The 19,341-nt window shown below is 40.0% G+C and overlaps 1 protein-coding gene across 9 annotated transcripts in view; it reads left to right on the top strand.

Annotated features, from left to right (window-relative positions):
• The window catches only part of Dmxl2 (Dmx like 2), a 127,556-nt gene that overhangs the window by 15,544 nt on the left and 92,671 nt on the right, over positions 1-19,341 (top strand). For all 9 annotated transcript variants that reach the window (XM_036193063.1, XM_036193058.1, XM_036193062.1 and 6 more), the window contains exons 2-6: positions 2,591-2,716; positions 5,637-5,708; positions 9,199-9,277; positions 10,149-10,284; positions 10,891-10,957. In XM_036193063.1, the coding sequence (XP_036048956.1) occupies positions 2,591-2,716; positions 5,637-5,708; positions 9,199-9,277; positions 10,149-10,284; positions 10,891-10,957 (480 nt within the window). The remainder of the gene's footprint in view (positions 1-2,590; positions 2,717-5,636; positions 5,709-9,198; positions 9,278-10,148; positions 10,285-10,890; positions 10,958-19,341) is intronic.

Genomic DNA, 19,341 nt, shown 5'->3' with positions numbered 1-19,341 from the left:
CTGGATACACAGACAAGGAGCTTCCCTTTAGCATTCAGGAGGGTGGAATCTTGTAGGGAATTAGCATAGGAAGGACATCAAGGTCAAGGTAGGCAAACAGTGCAACAGTTACCCAAAATGGGGGCCAGGGACCTACAGGGTTCCCCCCCCCCCTTTACTAAAAGTTGAGCTTCTGACTTAGGTTGCATGGGACATCAGCAAGTCACCTTACCTGACATGGAGACACCTGTCCAGGCCACACAGGCTTTTGTCTTAGGTTGGTGAGTATCCCCCCAGGCATTACCCGTCTCTGAATACTCATTATCATACAGGCTCAATCATGTGAGAGCTACAGAGTTAACTGTTGCCAAAGATCTCTAAGTGGCGCTGGGCTTGCAATCTGTGTTTTCGACACAGAAAAGACCAACAGAAGTCTTAACCCACCCATAGCGGGTAGGCTAAAGGCAACTGAGCCCTTCCCTTCCTTAATGAGCCTTCCTTCAAATTGGAGTCCTTGTAGGATGGTACCCCGAGAGCAAAGGGAACTTGAGTTTATAAATTTATAACTTTCAAAGCCAATCAAAATGTATATAACTATTGATTTAAATTTGTCATGGCCAATACAATGAAAATTAACTGTGGAAGCTACTTTTGCTGCCAGGGTCTCCACTGTGCTAGCTGTAGTAACCAACTATAAAATGGCAATCCCAGAAATAGTAGTAGCGGTGGTCGTCACTGTTATAACAGCAACAACTGCAGCAGCGATGTAAAATTCTCTTCTGGAGCATGTGGGTATCCATTGGCATGGACACAACTCCAGGAACATGAACCACCGAGGCCCATTATTCTTGATCCCAGCACGACTTAAGCTGGCAGCTCTGCAAAAGAACAACTAAGAACCATAAAGGAAAAACAGGCAGCTCACAAGGAGCAGAACTAATGGTCTCATAATGGCTACATTCAGACTCACAAATTTTAAGGTATCTTTAAAGGGGGCTAAATGAATTTCAGGAGGCCAAAAAAATGTTGCATAGAGCCACTCCTGAGAAGTAGATACTACTCCAGATTAAATAGGGTTGTGAGAATGAAAATGCTTAGCTGTCATGCTACTGTTAATAAATGGAGGTCAGTGATCTTCAGTGTCATCCTTAATCTCCTAGGTGTCTGGGTGACACGTTCTCAAACATACTTGAAAAAGCAGTTACCATACATTATCTTCTGGAGAATCCAACCGAATGGCTGCAGTTCCTAGGCTTACGTTAATGCTTGCCAAAGCTGGCCCTATTGGGCTTTCAATCCCCATTGGAAGGGGAGAGTTTTTCACGAAGGCCCAATAGGTTTCTGCCATGTTGGGCTTCAGCTGCAGCCACAGGGCGCACTCGAAGCTCAGAAACCCAATGAGGAATTTCATTGTCCTGAGGAAAGACATAAGCAGAACGCCAGGCCCACACCAACACCAGATTGGTTCCCCTCCAAGTGTTAGTAGAAAGGGGATGTATTTTTAAACAAATTTATTAAGTAATTTCAATGCAGCCAGGTTTGAGAACCATTGCAGAATTAGAAAACTAAGCTTCCTTCCAGCTTAGGAGTGTGGTGATATCCTTGGAAACAAGGAGGAATAAAATGCCTCTCAGTGACTGAGTAGTGAGAATTCTGCATAGCATTTGTCAGTAACGACACACATTATAGGAGCAACTGTACTCATACTGATCCAGAAAATTTCTCTCTTTTTCCTCCTCCTCTTTCCCTTTCTTTCTCACTGCAGAAAGATCACACTTTTTGTGCTTGTCCTTATCATCAGCCCAGGTTCCTGTTCGATCTGTTATGGACAGGAGCCATGTTTGAAGTTCCCTCTTGAGCACATTCCTGTGTGGAATAGTTTGTACTTACTTGACGTGTAACTCAGGGAAAGAGTGCAAGAATCCTAAGGACCTGAGTTTGGACACAATAATAATAGTAATAACACAATAAATATCATTCTAGGTATTTGCTGAGATTAAAGAGGGTATGCTGTCTTTATTGAGTCTGTCTTTTGCCACTGTCATGTAGCTCTCTGTCATGGCACTCCCCACCCCCTGTTGGTGGGTGATTTACCTAGTCATGTCCTAGTGTGTGGCATCCTGCCTGGGGTCTTCTTCACGTGGCTTTACCAGATCTTTACGCTGTATAGCTTATGCTGCAAGGTGCATGTCTGAAGGTGGTCTTGATTTTTCTCAAGCCTGGTTTGAACCCTGCAAATACGTTGCTGTTTTCAGTGACTTACTATTTTTAAGTGGAGGTTTTATTATTTCCTTTAGGGCTTTCAGAGGTGAGCTCCAGAGAAAAACTCTGAACAGTGATTCTTCAGCTCTAGATAGTGAAGCTGTAGTGTACAAAAACTGGAAGAACTTTTGCCTGCTGAAAGCGGTTTTTGAATGATATATGCATGGAATGCCATACATTGATTTACATATTTTTGATATGATTTCTAGTCTTTTTATTTGTATAGTAATTGTTTAGTAAGATATGTCAAGGTATACTTTTATATTAGTATCAGAATCCAAGATAAGACAATATGTAATAATAATTGAAAATTATATCTCTTACATGTTGTAAAACTTTTCCTTTTTAGGCATATGGATCAGGCTGTGATATTGTTATTCTGGCGAGCGACTTTGAATGTGTGCAGATCATCCCTGGTGCTAAACATGGCAACATCCAAGTCAGTTGTGTGGAGTGCTCTAACCAACATGGAAGAGTAAGAGATTTAATTACTTTATTAAATGTCTTTTAAACATACTTAATTCTCTCAGAATGTGTGGACATGAATTGTGAAGTGCTGTAAAGCTGATGATGGTCATTGCTCTACCAGCATTTACACTATGTGGAAAGACTGTAGGCCTCACATCACAGTCTTAGGTATATTGGTGTTCTGTCACTGAAGATTCGTAACTTTTAAGCCAGTAAGAGAGAGGAATCAATTACTTCCAAATTTCAATAACAGCAGTGTTGTTTGGTTTTGAGATAAAATGTAGTATGGACACAGTGAGCCTGTCTGTTTCAGCATCTGCCAAGAGCTGGAGCAGCAGGCTGTGCCTTGCATCTGTAGTAACAGTAAATGTTTATCAAGAAATTTAGTGAGTTGTGTTTGATATAGTATGACACATAGATGGTTTGAGTTTGTTAATTTAGTGAAAGTTTGTTGAGTGAACATTTAAGAATTTATTTAAACTTTGGAACAGGTTTTATTTTGAAAGAGTTAAATTGTAGCTTGTGGACTTCTCAGATTTTCTTTTTCCTCTCATTTTTCAAACTTAATACTAATGTAAATATAGTATATATTTATATTCTATGAATTCAGTAAGAGCAACATTATTTGACAGTTGTATGTCACTACAAGATTATAAAAAAGAAGTTTTGAAACTATGATAGGCAATCATAGTAATTTAAACATTGTTAGTTTTCTGGAAGTTGTTCTTTACTAGATAATATTCTGTAGAGGATACATTAAATCTGGTCTCCATGGTAATAAATAGTAATCAATTTCTTCTGCCTCAGCCAGCTGTTTGTATCAGGTTTAATAGTTATGTAAATGCACCATTACTTGGTAGTAATATTCTTGGAACACTGTATTTTCTGGTATTTGCTTCTTGCTTTTCCGACTTTCAGTATTTTCCCAGTAAGTGTTGCTTCCGTTTACTTTTAGAGGACACCAAGGGCCATCTTTCTTTAGTACTTTTTTTGGTCACTCTTCTCTCTAGGCCAATCAAGGTAACTAAGCTTGCCTAGTGTTGAATGATAATTGCCAGAGATCAATTTTAATATATTACTTAAGTGTTCATGATAATCACAATTAATACATTTTGTGGGAGTAAGGACTTTAAAAATATATACAATAAAGTTGGCTGAGATGAGAGGATTGCTTGAACCTAGTAATTGAAGGCCAGCTTGGGCAACACCATAAGACTTTATCTCAGAAACAAAAAGATCATGAAAATATGCAGATGATTGTATTCATAGCATGGGAAGCAGACAGGCTTTTCTGGGCTCCTTACCTTGGCAAAGATGGTGAAATTGGCACTTCTTTATTGTCATGTTCTTCAGCCCTGTGGTGGTAACTGTCACATTTGTGACTTTGTGTTAACAAGGCATTTGAAGGAGATTCCCTGACTACTGTGGACTGAAAACTGTTTCTTGGAAGGCATGTTAAATATTTAGGTAGCAGCTTTAAAAGGGAGAGAAAAAAAACCCTGGACGGACGGATGGATGGATGGATGGACGGTTTGTCTATCTATCTATCTATCTATCTGTCTGTCTGTCTGTCTGTCTGTCTATCATCTCCCCCTCCCCCAACATGCCCATAAAATCACAGGCTTTTTGGCAGGCCTTCAGAGAGTGTTTCTACCTCAGTCCTGTGGCTGACCAGGGTGGACAGTGTGAGGAGGGACGGCTTTGGTCTCTTTCCTGATGCTAATTCTCTCCTTGCCAAGAGGATGATGAATTGGAAACTATTTCTGAGAATTGTTAGAAAATGGGCTCTGGCCAGGTAGTGGTGGGGCATGCCTTTAATCCCAGCACTTGGGAGGCAGAGCCAGGTGGATCTCTTGTGTTCGAGTCCAGCCTGGTCTACAAAATGAGTTCAGGACAGTCAGGAATACACAGAGAAACCCTGTATTGAAAAACCAAAAAGAAAAGAAAAAGAAGATGGGCACTGCTGTCCTCTAGGAACTGAGGGACTCAGGGCTCTTCTTACCAGGGTGACCTACAGCAGAACAGCCCTGGTCCCCACACCATAGTGCAGACACTGGCAGCGAGTGGCTTCTCCATCCAGGTGCTGTGGATAGTTCAGTGATTTCCCTTCATTATTTGGTGCTTTCTGTTTGGTGATATAATTAAAGCCATTTTTGTAACATATTCTTAAAACCTGTTATCATTTGATGGTTTTTTAAAGACTCATGATTTTTGTATTATTTTTCTGGATTATGAACATTGCTCATAAAGAGATATACCGCTGAAGTAATTTCTATATTAAAAACATTAAAAATTTTAAAATTACGTTTTTAAATTTAGTGTGCTCGTGTGTGTGTGTGTGTGTGTGTGTGTGTGTGTGTGTGTGTGTGTGTGTGAGAGAGAGAGAGAGAGAGAGAGAGAGAGAGAGAGAGAGAGAGAGAGAGAGGACAGCTTGCAGGAGTCATTTTTCTTCTGCTATGTGTGTTGTGGAGGTTGGACTCAGGTTTTCTGGCTTGGTGGCAAGTACCTTTACTCAATTATCTTTCTGGTCCAAAACAAAATTCCTATAGAAAATCTAATTTCTAAGATAAACTTTGTGGGGCATACTTGTAATCCCAACAGGATTAGAGGCAGGAAGATCAGCAGTTCCTGGCCAGCCTTAGTTACATAGCAAGTTTGAGGCTAGGCTGGGCTACCTGAAATGCTGCCTAAAAAAAAAAAAGTTGGTTTTTGAATAGGACAACTTCATACTTCTAAAACAAAGCTGCTGAATTCTTTTTTGATGACAGAGATTGTTAAATCTACTATATTGCCAGGCTTATTTGTAGAGGTAAGCCATGGAGTTATATTGGAATTGGATTGTATGAAATTAGTTTATACATCACTGTGCAGAGAATGTTATCGGATTTCACCCTTTCATAAACACTAACATGTTTATCTTCCTTTAGGTTGCAGCTTCATATGGCAATGCTGTTTGTATTTTTGAGCCTTTGGGCATAAATTCTCATAAGAGGAACAGCGTAAGTATTAATTGATGGAATATTTGAAGAATTTGGTTAAGTTTTTTCCTTGGTTCCTTAGAATCTGCTTACAGTAGCAGTAGAAAGCTCCTTAGGAAGTAGTGCAGACAGTGGGTGGGAATAATTGCCAAGTTTGGTAAAGGCCTTTGAGAAACCCAGGTTTCTAGACTGTTGCTAATTGCCATTTGTTGTGCTGAGATCTACCCTGGTCTGAACTGCTCTTCCTTTTGCTTGGGTTGCTAGTCTCTGGTGCTAGTTTCCTATTCTAATGCCCCTTTCTTTCTTCTCAGTAGAGAGGATGTGCTACTTCTATTTAAAATTCTGTAAGGGTGCCGTATTTCTTGCAGATTGTAAACCTGCAAACAGACTCTAACTTCCCTTCTTTCTCCCAGCACCACACTGTTCTCCTTCAGAATCCATCTCCTGTTCCAGCCACACTGTGCTTGTGCTGTGTTCTAGTCACCCTCCCTTTAGGGCCCGGGCACTGGCTGTTCTGTGGATGCCTTCTCTCTGCAGCTCCGGGGCTGGCTTCCACAGGCTCTAGGTCTCTGTGTAATCACACCTTCTCAGCAAGGTCTGTCTGTACTGCAAATGGCAAATTCTCCTTTTATTATTCCTTCTCTTTTTGGCTCAGCCTAGTTAGTGATGAGATTACAGGTGTGAGCCACTGTACCCTGATCTGCTTATCTCTTAAACTTTTCCCCATGGCACTTGCTTATTATTTACAGTTTAGAACATACGCTCCCTTTACAAGTATAGAGCTTGATTCTTTTGATTGTTGTATCCCAATTACTTAGAATAGTATCTAGTGTATTCAGACCCCCTAAACATTTGTTTAGTGGAGTTACACACTTAGGTAAGTTTACCAACCAGCTAAGTGGTTGAGCACATCACATTGAGAACCATTCACATATATACTAAATGTTGTATTTTATGTTGTTTAATGTTAAGAAAATACTATAGGGTTAGAATCATTAACCACTTATAGTTTTATATGTGGGCTGGAGAAGAAGAGGCTCAGATGTGCAGGTGTGAGGTGCTGGGAGCAGTTGTGAGATGGGAGGTGGAGACAGGAGAATTGGAACTGGCTTGGCTGGTGTACTTAGTGGCAATTAGCAAAAAACCCCTGTCTGGTCGGTAGAAGAGAGAACTGGATACTCAGGGTTGTCCTCTGATGTCCACATGTATACTTTGGCATGTGTGAATCTACACTCACAGGAATATGCCATATATCACATGTGTATCATACACACAAAGATTTAAAAAATTCCAAATTAAATTCCTATATGCTTCAGAAATCTACCATCCCTTAAAATAATCAAAATGGTATATACTAAATATCAATGTCAAAAGTATATAAGTATATTTTGAGACAGGATACCATGTATTCTAGGTTGACTTTGAACTCAATATTTATCGGACAGTGATCTTGAATTTATGATCCTCCTTTTACACCTGAATGCTTGTATAATAGGCATGCACCAGCGCTCCTAGTTTATGCCACATTGGGGATCATCTAGGGCTTTGTGTGTGCTGGGCAAGCACTCTACCAACTGAGCTACATCACTAGTGCTGTAAGACATTTAAGGGGTTTGTTTTATTTAATTACCTGCATTCTGAGGTGAGGTCTTGCTAAGTTGCCTGGGCTGGCTTCAGATGCCTGTACTCAGCCATCCTCTTCCTTTAGTCTCAGACTCAGCCTCTAGCTGGAAGTACAGATGTAAGCCACTATGCCCGCCTCAAATGCTATTTTAGAAATCAGTTTTGAATGAAATCTGTATACATGACTTTTTTATATTTCTAAATTAAAGTATCAGTTTTTTATTATAAAATTAGATATTAAATTACACAGTGGTTAAGAGTCACCTAGATCTGATCTCTAGGGTGATCTCTTGCTTAGTGTGCACAAGGCCCTGGATTTGATCCCTCTCATCTCCAAAATAAAGATTCAGCTAGAACACATTAAAGAAAACTCAGATTCAGAGGCATAGAGAGATGGCTAATCAGTTAAGAGTACAGCTTACTGCCTTGCAGAGGACCTGGGTTCAGTTCCCAGTACTCACATGGTGGCTCATAACTTTCTGTAACTCCAGTTCCAGAGGGTATGACCCACCCCCCCACCTCTGTATGTCCTATGCATGACATGACTATGTTGTACTGTATTTTGCACTGGCATTTTCTACTTATATACAATAAAGAAATACATAGTTTTATTTATTTATAGTACCATATTCCATGCCAAAAACTTTTAGCTTTTAAACTTTTAATCACCTTGTAGAATGAAAGGATTAGATAGAAATTACTCAACTATAACAGATTATGTTTGTGAATTACATTATATTTCAAATCTGTTGTCTTCTTGGGAGTTCTGTCTAGTTTTATTTTAGACAGTGAGTCCATTTCTGTGCATTAATAAAAATTTCAAAATTCATTTTTATTTCTGTGTGTGTGTATGTACATAGGTGTACGTACACGTGTGCCACATGTGTACAGAGGCTCATGGAGGCCTGAAGAGAGTGTCAGATCCTTTGTAGCTAAAGTTACAGGTGGTTGTGAGGCTCCTGAAGAAGATGTTAGGAATAGGACTTGGGCCCTCTGGAAGAGCAGCAAGTACTCATAACTGCTGAGTCATCTTTAGCCCTAATAAGAGTTTTAGTATTTCTATAATGGCACTGCAGGTGCTTAAGGTCAAAAACTAGAGCAGTAACTCTAGCTTGGAGGCAGAAGCAGGAGGGTCACCAGAGGCAGGGCTAGCTTTTATGGCTAGACCCCATCTCAAAGAAATCCCAAAAACAAAGCAAAAATTAAAAAGCAAAACTAAAGATTCACCGGACCTTTCCCACCCTCATTTCCATCACCATGTATACTGGTCATGGTGGTAGTTGACCCTAATCTCAGTACTTGGGAGGTGGAGGCAGGAGAATCCGGTCATCCTTTACTACATAGCAAGTTCCAGGCCAGCCAGGACTACTTGAGACCAGACCCTGTTAAAAAAGAAAAGAACGAAAACTAGGCAGACAAAACAGAACAGCAGTGACGAATCCTCAATGATTATTATGACCTCATTCCTTCCTCTAAAGTGTTGCTGTATAGGAAAGTCAGCCACACAAATATTCCATGTGGTCAGTGCTGTGATGACAGAGTGGGAATGTGTCCTGGGTGCCGCTGGGAAGTCAGAGTCCACAGAGGGATGGGTTAGGCACATCGTCATGAAGCATTGGGATTTGCAGATGGAGAAGTGCAGAGAGGATGTCCCAAGTTCTGAAAGTGTTAGTAGACTGAGAGAAAATGGTTAGTTGGGCGTGGCAAGCAGTATGGCATCATGACCTGTAAGTGGGACTATTGGAAGTTATTTTTAAAATGATCATGAAATATTTGCATCTTTAAAAGTCTCTTTTATGTTGAAGAAAATGATACAATGGTGGAGTTTGGGGCTGATTTTAAAAACGTTTTTTTTTTTTTCTTTTTTCTTTCTCTCTACTTGTTTCAGCAACTCAAGTGTCAGTGGCTTAAAACTGGACAGTTTTTTTTGAGTTCTGTGACATACAACTTAGCATGGGACCCTCAAGGTATTTAATAGCTATACTTTGAAATTATTAAAATGAAGCATTTGATTTGAATGTATAATTAAAATGTGATAATGCTTGATGATTTTAAAAATTAGCAACGTTATATTTTTGTTGATGAATGAATATAGCTTTTTCTTCTTGGTATCTGGTGAGCTTCCTTTTCTCCCTCTTCTTTGTAGCTTTTGCCTTTTACTGTTTTATTTTAAGAACTAGTGATTGGGTTGGGGATTTAGCTCAGTGGTAGAGCGCTTGCCTAGCCCAAGGCCCTGGGTTTGATCCTCAGCTAAAAAAAAAAAAAAACCAAAAAACAAACTAGTGATTTTTTTTTTTTAGTTAACATATGAATTCTTATTTTATGTACAAAAATTATAAATGAGAGTGATGGGAGCATCCTCTACCTTACTTCGTTATTGTGTATTTTAGGAAATTACTGTCTTTACTTTGCAAAGATTAGAAACCTGTAACGATAAATAGCTGTTATCTCCTTTTATATTCACAATTAATGAGGGTTGTTTTATATTCCATGTAGAAACCTTTCTCTTTCGTTGTCTCTCATATCTTGAGAACACTCCACTGTAGAGGGTATCAGCTGTGTGCTCTTACTCCATTTTGGCTGTTTAATGCTTGTTTGCTAGGTGAAGCCCTCTGCAGGAAGTCTTTGTTGTTTTCTCAAGTCTCCCCTAATAATGACTCTTGTTTAGGTTTGTCTCCCCCACCTCCCCCTGGACTTCTTTTGAACTGACCTCATGTATTTTTCATAGATGCTATTGTATATTTTCACTTAATAATTTACAGACCTAACAGAACTGTGTGTGCATTTCTTTCCATAGATATTCCTTAGTTACTCATCAGAACATTTTTAAATTTTCAGATAACAGACTGTTGACAGCTACTGATTCTATTCAGTTGTGGGCTCCTCCAGGAAGTGATATTCTAGAAGAGGAGGAAGAAATTGATAACAAAATCCCTCCTGTTTTAAATGATTGGAAGTGCGTCTGGCAGTGCAAGTTAGTGTCTAATCCTGTTGTAATATTCATTCACTGAAAATGTCCTAAATTCTGTTCCTTCTACAGAGCGCTTTAGTTTTTGATGGTGTTATATTTTAGAAATCTAAAATGTAGACTTTTTTCTAACCAAAACTCATTATAATATCATTCTTTAATTTGTGCTTTAGTTAATTGTTCTCCCCAAAGTAAAATACTTTCATACAGAATTGACTCATAGGAATTGCTCATTGAAGAGTTGAAATTGGTTGTGATGGGAAGATATGGAAGCTTCTAGCCACCTTCTGAAGTAGAGTGATGACTGTTCTGTTTGTTAGTGTTAACACGGGTTATGTAGGCGAGATCTACTTACCCAGGAAGGTGATAAGCTATTTTAACATGTTATAATGAGGGTTTTGATTGACATGGATATAGCAATATCATGTAATACTTAGATTCTTTGTTGTTGAAAGTGTACTTTGGATTAGTTTTATGTTTTGAGGAAGGTGAAATACTTCGTATTGTTATGGGGGTAGAAACACTCTGTTAGGATGATTGTGACATTGATATTTTACCATGTATCCATAGAATGTATTGTGTTCTGAACATGCTGGTTTGGTTTGTTCTCAGAACCTCAGTGTCTATACATCTGATGGAATGGTCTCCTGATGGTGAATACTTTGCTACTGCCGGAAAGGTAAGAGAGCAAGCCAAAAAATGAAGATTCAAACAAGACAACTGAAGAAACCCTTATATTCATTTCCAGTCTGTCTTCTATAAATTTAGACAATTCTCCTGCACAGCTTGCTTGAAGTGTAGTAAAAATGTTTGTGAGGCTGGGGATACAGCTCAGTGATGGCCAGCAGTGGTTACCATTGGTGAAGTCCTGAGCTCAAGTCTCAGCTTTGTAAAATGGAAAAAATGGTTTAAAAAGATTTGGTATGATCTCTACAGATATTATGCACTTGGGAAATAATGACTATTATTATTATTTCTATTTTACCTTAGTGGAATTATAGTAAAGTTTCTTTTTACGTTTATTATTTTGTGTGTGAGTGTGTGTGTGAGTGTGTGTGTGTGTGTGTGTGTGTGTGTGTGTGTGTGTGTGTGTGTGTGTGTGTGTGTGTGTGTGTGCGCCAAAGAGAATGAGAATGGATGAGATGTGGAAATCCACTTACAAGAATCAGTTCTCTCATACATGTGGGTTCTGGGATCAAACTCAAGTCATCAGGCCCTATCCACTAGGAATTTTGCTCACCATAAGTTTACATTTTTATAAATCAGTTTTTGAGAATTTCATGTATTTTGATGATTTCAACTCCCAGAGTCACCTCACATTCCATACTCACTCAACTTAGTGTCCTTTTTTAAACCCAGTGAGCCCAAAGTCGGGCATAGTGGTGTTTGACTTTAATCCCAGCACTTGGGAGGCATAAGTTGGTAGATCTCTGAGTTTGAGGCCAGCTTTGTCTGCATATTGAGTTCCAGGACAGCTAGAGCTACATAGTGAGACCCTGTTTTGAAAAAACACTACCACCATAAACCCTGTGAATCCAATTTATGCTCCTCATAAACTCTTGGATGTGTAGCCATCCGCTGGAGCATGGGCCACACTAAAATTAGTTTTTCTATTTAAAAATACCATGGAATTATAGTTTAAAAGTAGAATTGAGTTGGACAGGATGGCACACTCCTGTAATCCCAGCACCTGAGAGGTAGAACAGGAGGCTCAGGAGTGTGCAAGGTGGCACATGCCTTATCCTAGTGTTTGGGAAGCAGAGGCGGTGGAGACCAGTCAGAGATGCAGGTAAGACCCTGTCTACAAAAGGACAAGGAGAAAGCAGACTTGTGTTACTGCATTCACAATGATTTGTTTGTCTCTGCCTAATTCTTCCCATTTCCTTCCTGCCCTATTCTGATTTTCTTCCTTTCTTTCTTGACAGTATGTTGCTATGTGACAGTATGTTGCTATGTGACAGTATGTTGCTATGTGTATTAGTCGGGCTTCTCTGGAGGAACAGAACTGATTGAAAATTAATATAGAGGGGATTTATTAGAGTGGCTTACAGACTTGTTTGAATAATCCATTATTTTATTCTAAAACTTAAAAATGTAATCTCACAAGTAAGTCCTTAATTCATCTGGATGTTGTTGAATACTACTTACTGATTCCTCCGCTCTTTTCCACTATCCTGCTGTGCCATTTCTGATGTGTAGTTAGAAATGCTGAATGAGGGTCTTGCACATGTGTGTTAGGCATGTGTATGGGTTTTTCTTGCATGTCCACAGGAGTAGTATTGGCTGGGTCCTAGGTTACTTGAATCTTAACCTTCCTAGACAGTGCCAGTTAGTTCTCCAAAGCTGCTGTTGCTAGTGAATGTTCTCACCAACTTGTCCTTTTCTTCCTTGCCCAAACCGGTATTATCAGACTTTTACGTTTCCAAGTTTGGCTTTTGGACTTTGTTCAGAAAAATTTGTACAGTTAGCAATTATGATTTAGGTTCTGTCAGGATTTGGAAATTCAGAGGCTCTTGACTAACAGAGTGTTCTCAAGTGAACTTTTACCCCTAGAAGCACATTGGGATGTCTAGGTCTACCAGAGGGATTATATCTTCCTGCCTTAGAAAGAGTAGCAGCCAGATGCTGTGGCTTCTTCCCAGGTGTTTCGAGTTTTTCCAAACTCTGAAGTTCTGTTTAAGCCTTTCAGGGCCTGCCCTCTAGTTGCTTGCTGTCTAATCTCAGGTTTAAAAGTGCTACCTCTGTAGAAAGCTGGAGTTTAGAATCAGGTAACTATTTTCCTGCTTTTAGTTTTAGACAGCCATATTCAAGCTGGGTGGTGGTGGCTCACACCTTTAATTCTAGCAGAGGCAGGTGGATCTCTGTGAGCTGAGGCCAGCCTGGTCTACAGAGTGAGTTCCAGGACAGCCAGGACTACACAGAGAAACCCTGTCTCGACAAATCAAAAATAAAAACAAACCTCTGACCTTTAATAAGGTGAGGAAAATTGTACATTTATGGAGAGAAAAAGACTAAGCATTCCATAGAAATGTACCTAGGCTGATTTTCAAGTCTATTTCATGGTCACTGTAAGTTCTAAGCCTTAGGGACATCTTGGCATTTCTTTTCCTTTAGCAACTGGCCGTACAATAGAGACATTCACACTGTGCCAGATAACAGCTTGCCTTAGCATGAGAAGAGTTCCACTTCCTCCCTTTCCCTGCAAATACCATAGGTTTATTTATTTTTTAATGGTGGACTAAAGCTCCATTATAGAGGTTGGGGTATCTACTCAGAGGATAAAAGCAACATATTGCTGTTGCAGAGGACACGGGTTTGGTTCCCAGTACCCACGCGGTGGCTTACAACTGTCTGTAACACCAGTACCAGGGCATCTGTTGACTACTTCTGGCTTCTGTGGGCTCCTGCATACAGGTGGTACACATAAACTTATGCAGGCACACACATACACATTTAAAGAAAATCTTAAAATCAAGTCCTTCATGGCAGGTTATGTTGGCACATTTTTATAATCCTAGCACTTGAGAGACTGAGGTGGAGGCAGGAGGATCATGAATTCAAGGCCAGCTGTGGCTATATAGTGAAACCCTGTCTCAATCAATGGTTCCCCAAATAAAAACTTACAAACAACAAAACAAAACAAACCCTCCATTATACATATGTATGACATTTTCTTTATCCACTCATCTGTTGATGGACATCTAAGCTACGCCCAGACCTTGGTCATTGTGAACAGTGCTACTGCAGTAACCCTAGTGTGCAGGCACCTCTTTCTTGTATACTGGCTTTGATTCCTTTGAGTATATATTCAGGAGTTAGATTAGAGTTTCTTTTTTTTTTCTTTTTTAATTTAATTTAATTTTTTTGGTTTTTTCAAGACAGGATTTCTCTGTGTAGCTTTGTGCCTTTCCTGGAACTCGCTTTGGAGATCAGACTGGCCTCAAACTCACAAAGGTCCATCTGCCTTTGCCTCCGAGTGCTGGTATTAAAGGTGTGCACCACCACCACCCAGCAGATTAGAGTTTCTTAAAGTTTTATTTATTTATTTATTTATTTATTTATTTATTTATTTATTTTTACAATGAATTCCTTTGGGAATTTAGTGAAATGACCTTCACAGTATGATAATTTCTAAAACTATAACATAGGATATGTAACATTACAAAGGAAATAAGCCATTAAAACACAGCTTTAAAATATTAAAAGTATATTTGTGATGGTACACATGCTTTTAAATAAATGCATTCAATAACATTTAAAATATTGACAAGTTGCATTTAATTGTGTAACATGGAATTCAAGTTTCTGTATCTTTTCAAGGCATAAACTTGGGCTTTCTAAGATCACCGAATCTACTCATGACTTTCTGAGTTAATCTCTAGTTGCAAACCCTCCAGCTTTACTGTTTTGTGGTCCAGTAACTGCTTGGCACAGAGGTAGTTGCTCAAGAGTTGCAAGAACACAATAGGAAAACTGTATCACATTGTAGACAGGAAGATTACAGTCATGTGCAGGTTAGTAGTGGTTCCCATGACAATTTCTAAGTAAAATGTGTGAAAATACTTTGAGATATATAGCAACTGTCATGTGGTACGAAACTATTTGTGATCTCCAAGATAAAAATCACATGGATTGCTAACACTGGTTTCCTTTGTTGAAGCATTCCTTCAGATAGCAGTTATGGAAACAGGAGTGATTTTTGTCTTGGGTCTTGGTTTCTATGCTTCTCCAGAGGCACACATTGAGATAAAGACTCACAGCTATGTAGTTAATAAGGGAGCAGTTCCTTTCCTGCTACTATGATCAACTACGCTGATAAAGTGACTTCAAGCCTGCTGGGAAACCAGAAATAGATGTAGGTAGATGCTTTCAGTTGACACTGACATACCTGAGTGCCAAGGCCTGATGAGTACAGGTGATGGATAAAAGTGTATGTTATATTGAGTTTTGTCTGTCTGACCTTTGGGTCGGAGTGCCTCAGGCTAAGCATCCCTGCTCTGGAAGCTGGGCATTTTGTATTTGTATTTGACATTTAGTAATTTTCATGATTTTTGGGAATGGCTAAACAAAGGTAGTTTTTTTCTATATATCTGTCTGTATATCCAATGGTCCTATATAATATATTGAAAAGCTTCTTTTTCCCTTGCTCTATAAAATCAAATGCCTACATTTCTGGGTATCTGTTTCTGGGTTCTTCTCTACAGTATGTTCATTCCTTGTACTTGTATTACTGTCTTAATTGCTGTGCTTTAAAACAAGTCCTCCATCTCATTTGCTAGGCATGGTGGTGCATTCCATTACATCCCAGCACTCATGAAGCAGAGACAGGTGCATATCTGTGAGGTAGAGGTTAGCCTGGTCTACCCAGTGAATTCTCCCTGAGGCCAGTCAGAGCTACGTAATAAGACCCTGTAATGAACAAAATGAGCTCACTTAAGCCAGGCGTGGAGGTATCTGCTAGTATTAATCCTAACGGTGGGGATGCTGAGCCAGGAGCAACTTTGCTCATTTTATTGTAGTCAGGAAAATGGCTTGGAGTGAATTCAACAAGCAGGAGTAATAGAGACACTGCTTAGTCTCGGCCATGTTTCCTGCCCTGCTCATGGAGCTGAGAAAGGGTGGCTTTTACTTGGTGTCTCCATGGTTTCCCTTCATTTTCAGTTGAGTCCATCTACCAGTTCCCTTCTAATTGTCATCAGAGACTTCCTGTTACTCTTGTGGTCGAGTCTTTCTTAACCTATAAGCATGAGTCAACAAAATCAGTTACCTCTTTCTTTGTAAAGCCTTAATTTTTAAAGAGTACTTTGGACTCACAAGAAAACTAAGGAAGGTGCAGAGAAACCTCAGGTTTGCTCCTCTCAACGTGCACATATTCCCTACTGTCCGTCTTCTCCTACAGAGTGGTGTATCTGCCATGGTTGATGAACTTGCACCAGCAACTGTTGGCACCCACAGTCAGTGCTTTATCTTAGGACTCACTCTGTGTCCATCCTGTGGGTCTGGATAAGTTTAGAGCACACGGATCTGACACTAGCGTTGCGCCGAGTATCTTCACTGCCATAGAAATAGCTGTCCTCTGCCCATCTCTAATTCTGACTGTCCTTTAGACTTTTTTTTTCTTTTCTTTTTTTTCTTTCTTTTTTTTTTTTTTTTTTTGGTTTTTTCGAGACAGGATTTCTCTGTAGCTTTGGAGGCTGTCATGGAACTCGCTTTGTAGACCAGGCTGGCCTTGAACTCACAGAGATCCGCCTGGCTCTGCCTCCTGAGTGCTGGGATTACAGATGTGCACCACCACCGCCTGGCATTTTTTGTTTGTTTGTTTGTTTGTTTTTCGAGACAGGGTTTCTCTGTGTAGCTTTGTGCCTTTCCTGGAACTCACTTGGTAGACCAGGCTGGCCTGGAACTCCTGGCTCTGCCTCCCGAGTGCTGGGATTAAAGGCATGTGCCACTGCCGCCACTCCCCTCCCTAGATTTTTTGTATTATTTTATTTCTGCAACTTTGGGGGGTATTTGTTTTTGGATAGGGTCCCATGGATCCCAGGTTGGTTTCCTGTACAGCAGAGAATGGCCTTCTAATCTCTTTGCCTTTCTCTCAAGAGTACCCAGGTTCATTTTTTTGGACCTTTCCTCTGACTATGCTCGTTCTTTTCAAATGCCATCTTTTAAATGCTGGTGACACATTTGTGTCTGTTGTCTGCAGCTCTCTCCCTTGATCCCTTAATCTACACCCCTGCTGTTATCCTTGTGGGTTTCCTTTAGGATATAGTCATAATCTACTCACTAGTCTTAAAGCTAAAATGAGCTCACCAAGATAAATCTTTGTGTTCTTCTTGATTGCTTCCATGTTATAGTCAGATGAAAGTCACTGTTATATATCACTTATTGAATTAAAAGTTTATTACAATAATTCTTCCAGATTTTATTGTGTTCCTGTATTTTTGAAGTGTTCTTTTTACAAACTCAAACCAAAAGATCAGGGGTGCTGCATGCTTTTAATCCCAGCACTGAGAAGCCTAAAGTAGGGGATTGCTGTGAGTGTCAGCTCAGAGCTACAGAGTGAAACCCTGTCTCAACACTCCCAGTATCAAAAAATAAATAAATAAATAAATAAAAAACAAATAAAGCCAGGTGGTGGTGGTACACGCCTGTTATCCCAGTACTTGGGAGGCAGAGGCAGGTGGGTCTCTGTGAGTTTGAGGCCAGCCTGGTCTACAAAGCAAGTTCCAGGACAGCCTCCGAAGCTACAGAGACGAAAAACAAAAACCAACCCCCTGCCTCCAAAAAATACATAATGATATCAGGTCATTCGTAAGGTTTTCTTTACATTCTGGAAAGCCAGAGGCTTTATAATAGCCCACATACACACTGTACTGTTTAGGTCCAGTGATCCTTCCTACAGTCATATTTCCTGTTTTCATCACTTGTAGACTTGACTCTAGCCAGTTAGGTGTCATTGTTTATAAACAGGATAGGCATATGCACATAGCATTGCTACATTTGTACTCTCAGACTTGGAGTCCCAGACATTGATGCAGCTTTTCCCTTTTACTTGTGATTGTCACTTTTTCAGTGAGGTTTCTCTAAGCTCCCCTTTATAAGTTGTACCCCACCTTCCAATATATTCATTGTTCCCTTTATCTGCCTTCATTTTATCCATATTATTAGGAGTCTGTATTTGCTTTCTTTTACTGTGTAACAAATGACTACAAATGCAGCAGCTGCCACCACACATTATTTCTCAGCTCTTTGGATTAGGAATCTTGGCATGGCTGGGCTGGGTGCTTGACCAGGGGTGTGATAGGCTCTAGTAAAGATGCCCTACAGTCTGGATCTTACCTGGAGGCTTAACAGAGAGTCGGCTTCCAGGCTCACTCAAGTAGGCAGAGTTGATTTCTTCGCAGCTGTCTGGCTGAAGGGCTAGCTTTCTTCTGGCTTTTGGCTGAGATCTCCCCCAGACCCTCAGACAGCCTGCAGCCCTTTGCCAGATGGGCTTCCTCTCTCTTCACTCCCAGATAGTCACACTCCCCAAACAGTTCCCTAAGTGGAAGCAGGGAGTCAGAGAAAACAGGACAGTCACAGCTGGAACAAGTGATTACAGCTGGAACAAATGTATTGGAAGGAAAAAAAATGTGGGAACTGGATTTCAGAAACAAAACCCTGAAAATTTTGATAAGCTTGTTTGGTCACTTAAAAATAATAAAAAGGTAATGTTTTCTGTATAGGATGTAGAGATTCATAGATAATTGAAAAAAACAATGCAAAAGGATGGGTTAATAAATAAAAATCATGTTCTAAATCACAGAAAAAATAAAGTAGTATAATTCATGATTTTTTTTTTTTTTTGAGCTGAGGCCCAAACCCAGGGCCTTGTGCTTGCTAGGCAAGTGCTCTACCACTGAGCTAAATCCCCAACTCCCGTGATTTTCTTTTCTTAAGTTCTATTATTTTTGTGTGTATGTTGGGGGTTGGGGAGCTCACATGTGTGCCAGTGAGTGTAGGCCAGAGGACAGCTGTTTGGAATTGATTCTCTCCTTCTATCAGGTGAGTCCTAAGAATAGAACTCAAGAGATCCACTTGCCTCGGCCTCCCAAGGGCTGAAATTAAAGGTGTGAGGCACTGTGCCTGGCAGAAAGTTGGCTTCTTAGTAAGTCTGTATATGAAGATAGTCAAATGTAGTAATGCTTTTACTTCTGAAATATTAAAATTGTAGAACAGTTGAATCAAGAATGGTACATTTGTGTTGGAGAGTCACTCAGTGACAGAGCACTTGCTTGAGTGTTTGTAGGCCTCTGAGACCCATCGGGTCTATATTTTTTTTAAGTTAATTAATTATGTAGACCAGTAGGCCTCTAACTCGTAATTATCTCTTTGCCTCTATGTCTTGGGTGCTAAGATTAAAGACGAACATGACCATGCCTGGTGATGTTTTTGTTTTTTGAGACAAGGTCTGACATAGTTCAGACAGGCCTCAAACTAACTCCTGTGTAACTGATGATGCCCTTGACTCCTGGTCCTTCTGTCTCTCAGACCTGGGATTACAGGTCTATGCCACCAGGCCAGCTT

The sequence above is a fragment of the Onychomys torridus genome, chromosome 7, assembly GCF_903995425.1.
Source record: "Onychomys torridus chromosome 7, mOncTor1.1, whole genome shotgun sequence".
In the NCBI taxonomy this organism is placed as follows: Eukaryota; Metazoa; Chordata; class Mammalia; order Rodentia; family Cricetidae; genus Onychomys; species Onychomys torridus.
This window is presented reverse-complemented; position numbering and strand designations above follow the sequence as displayed.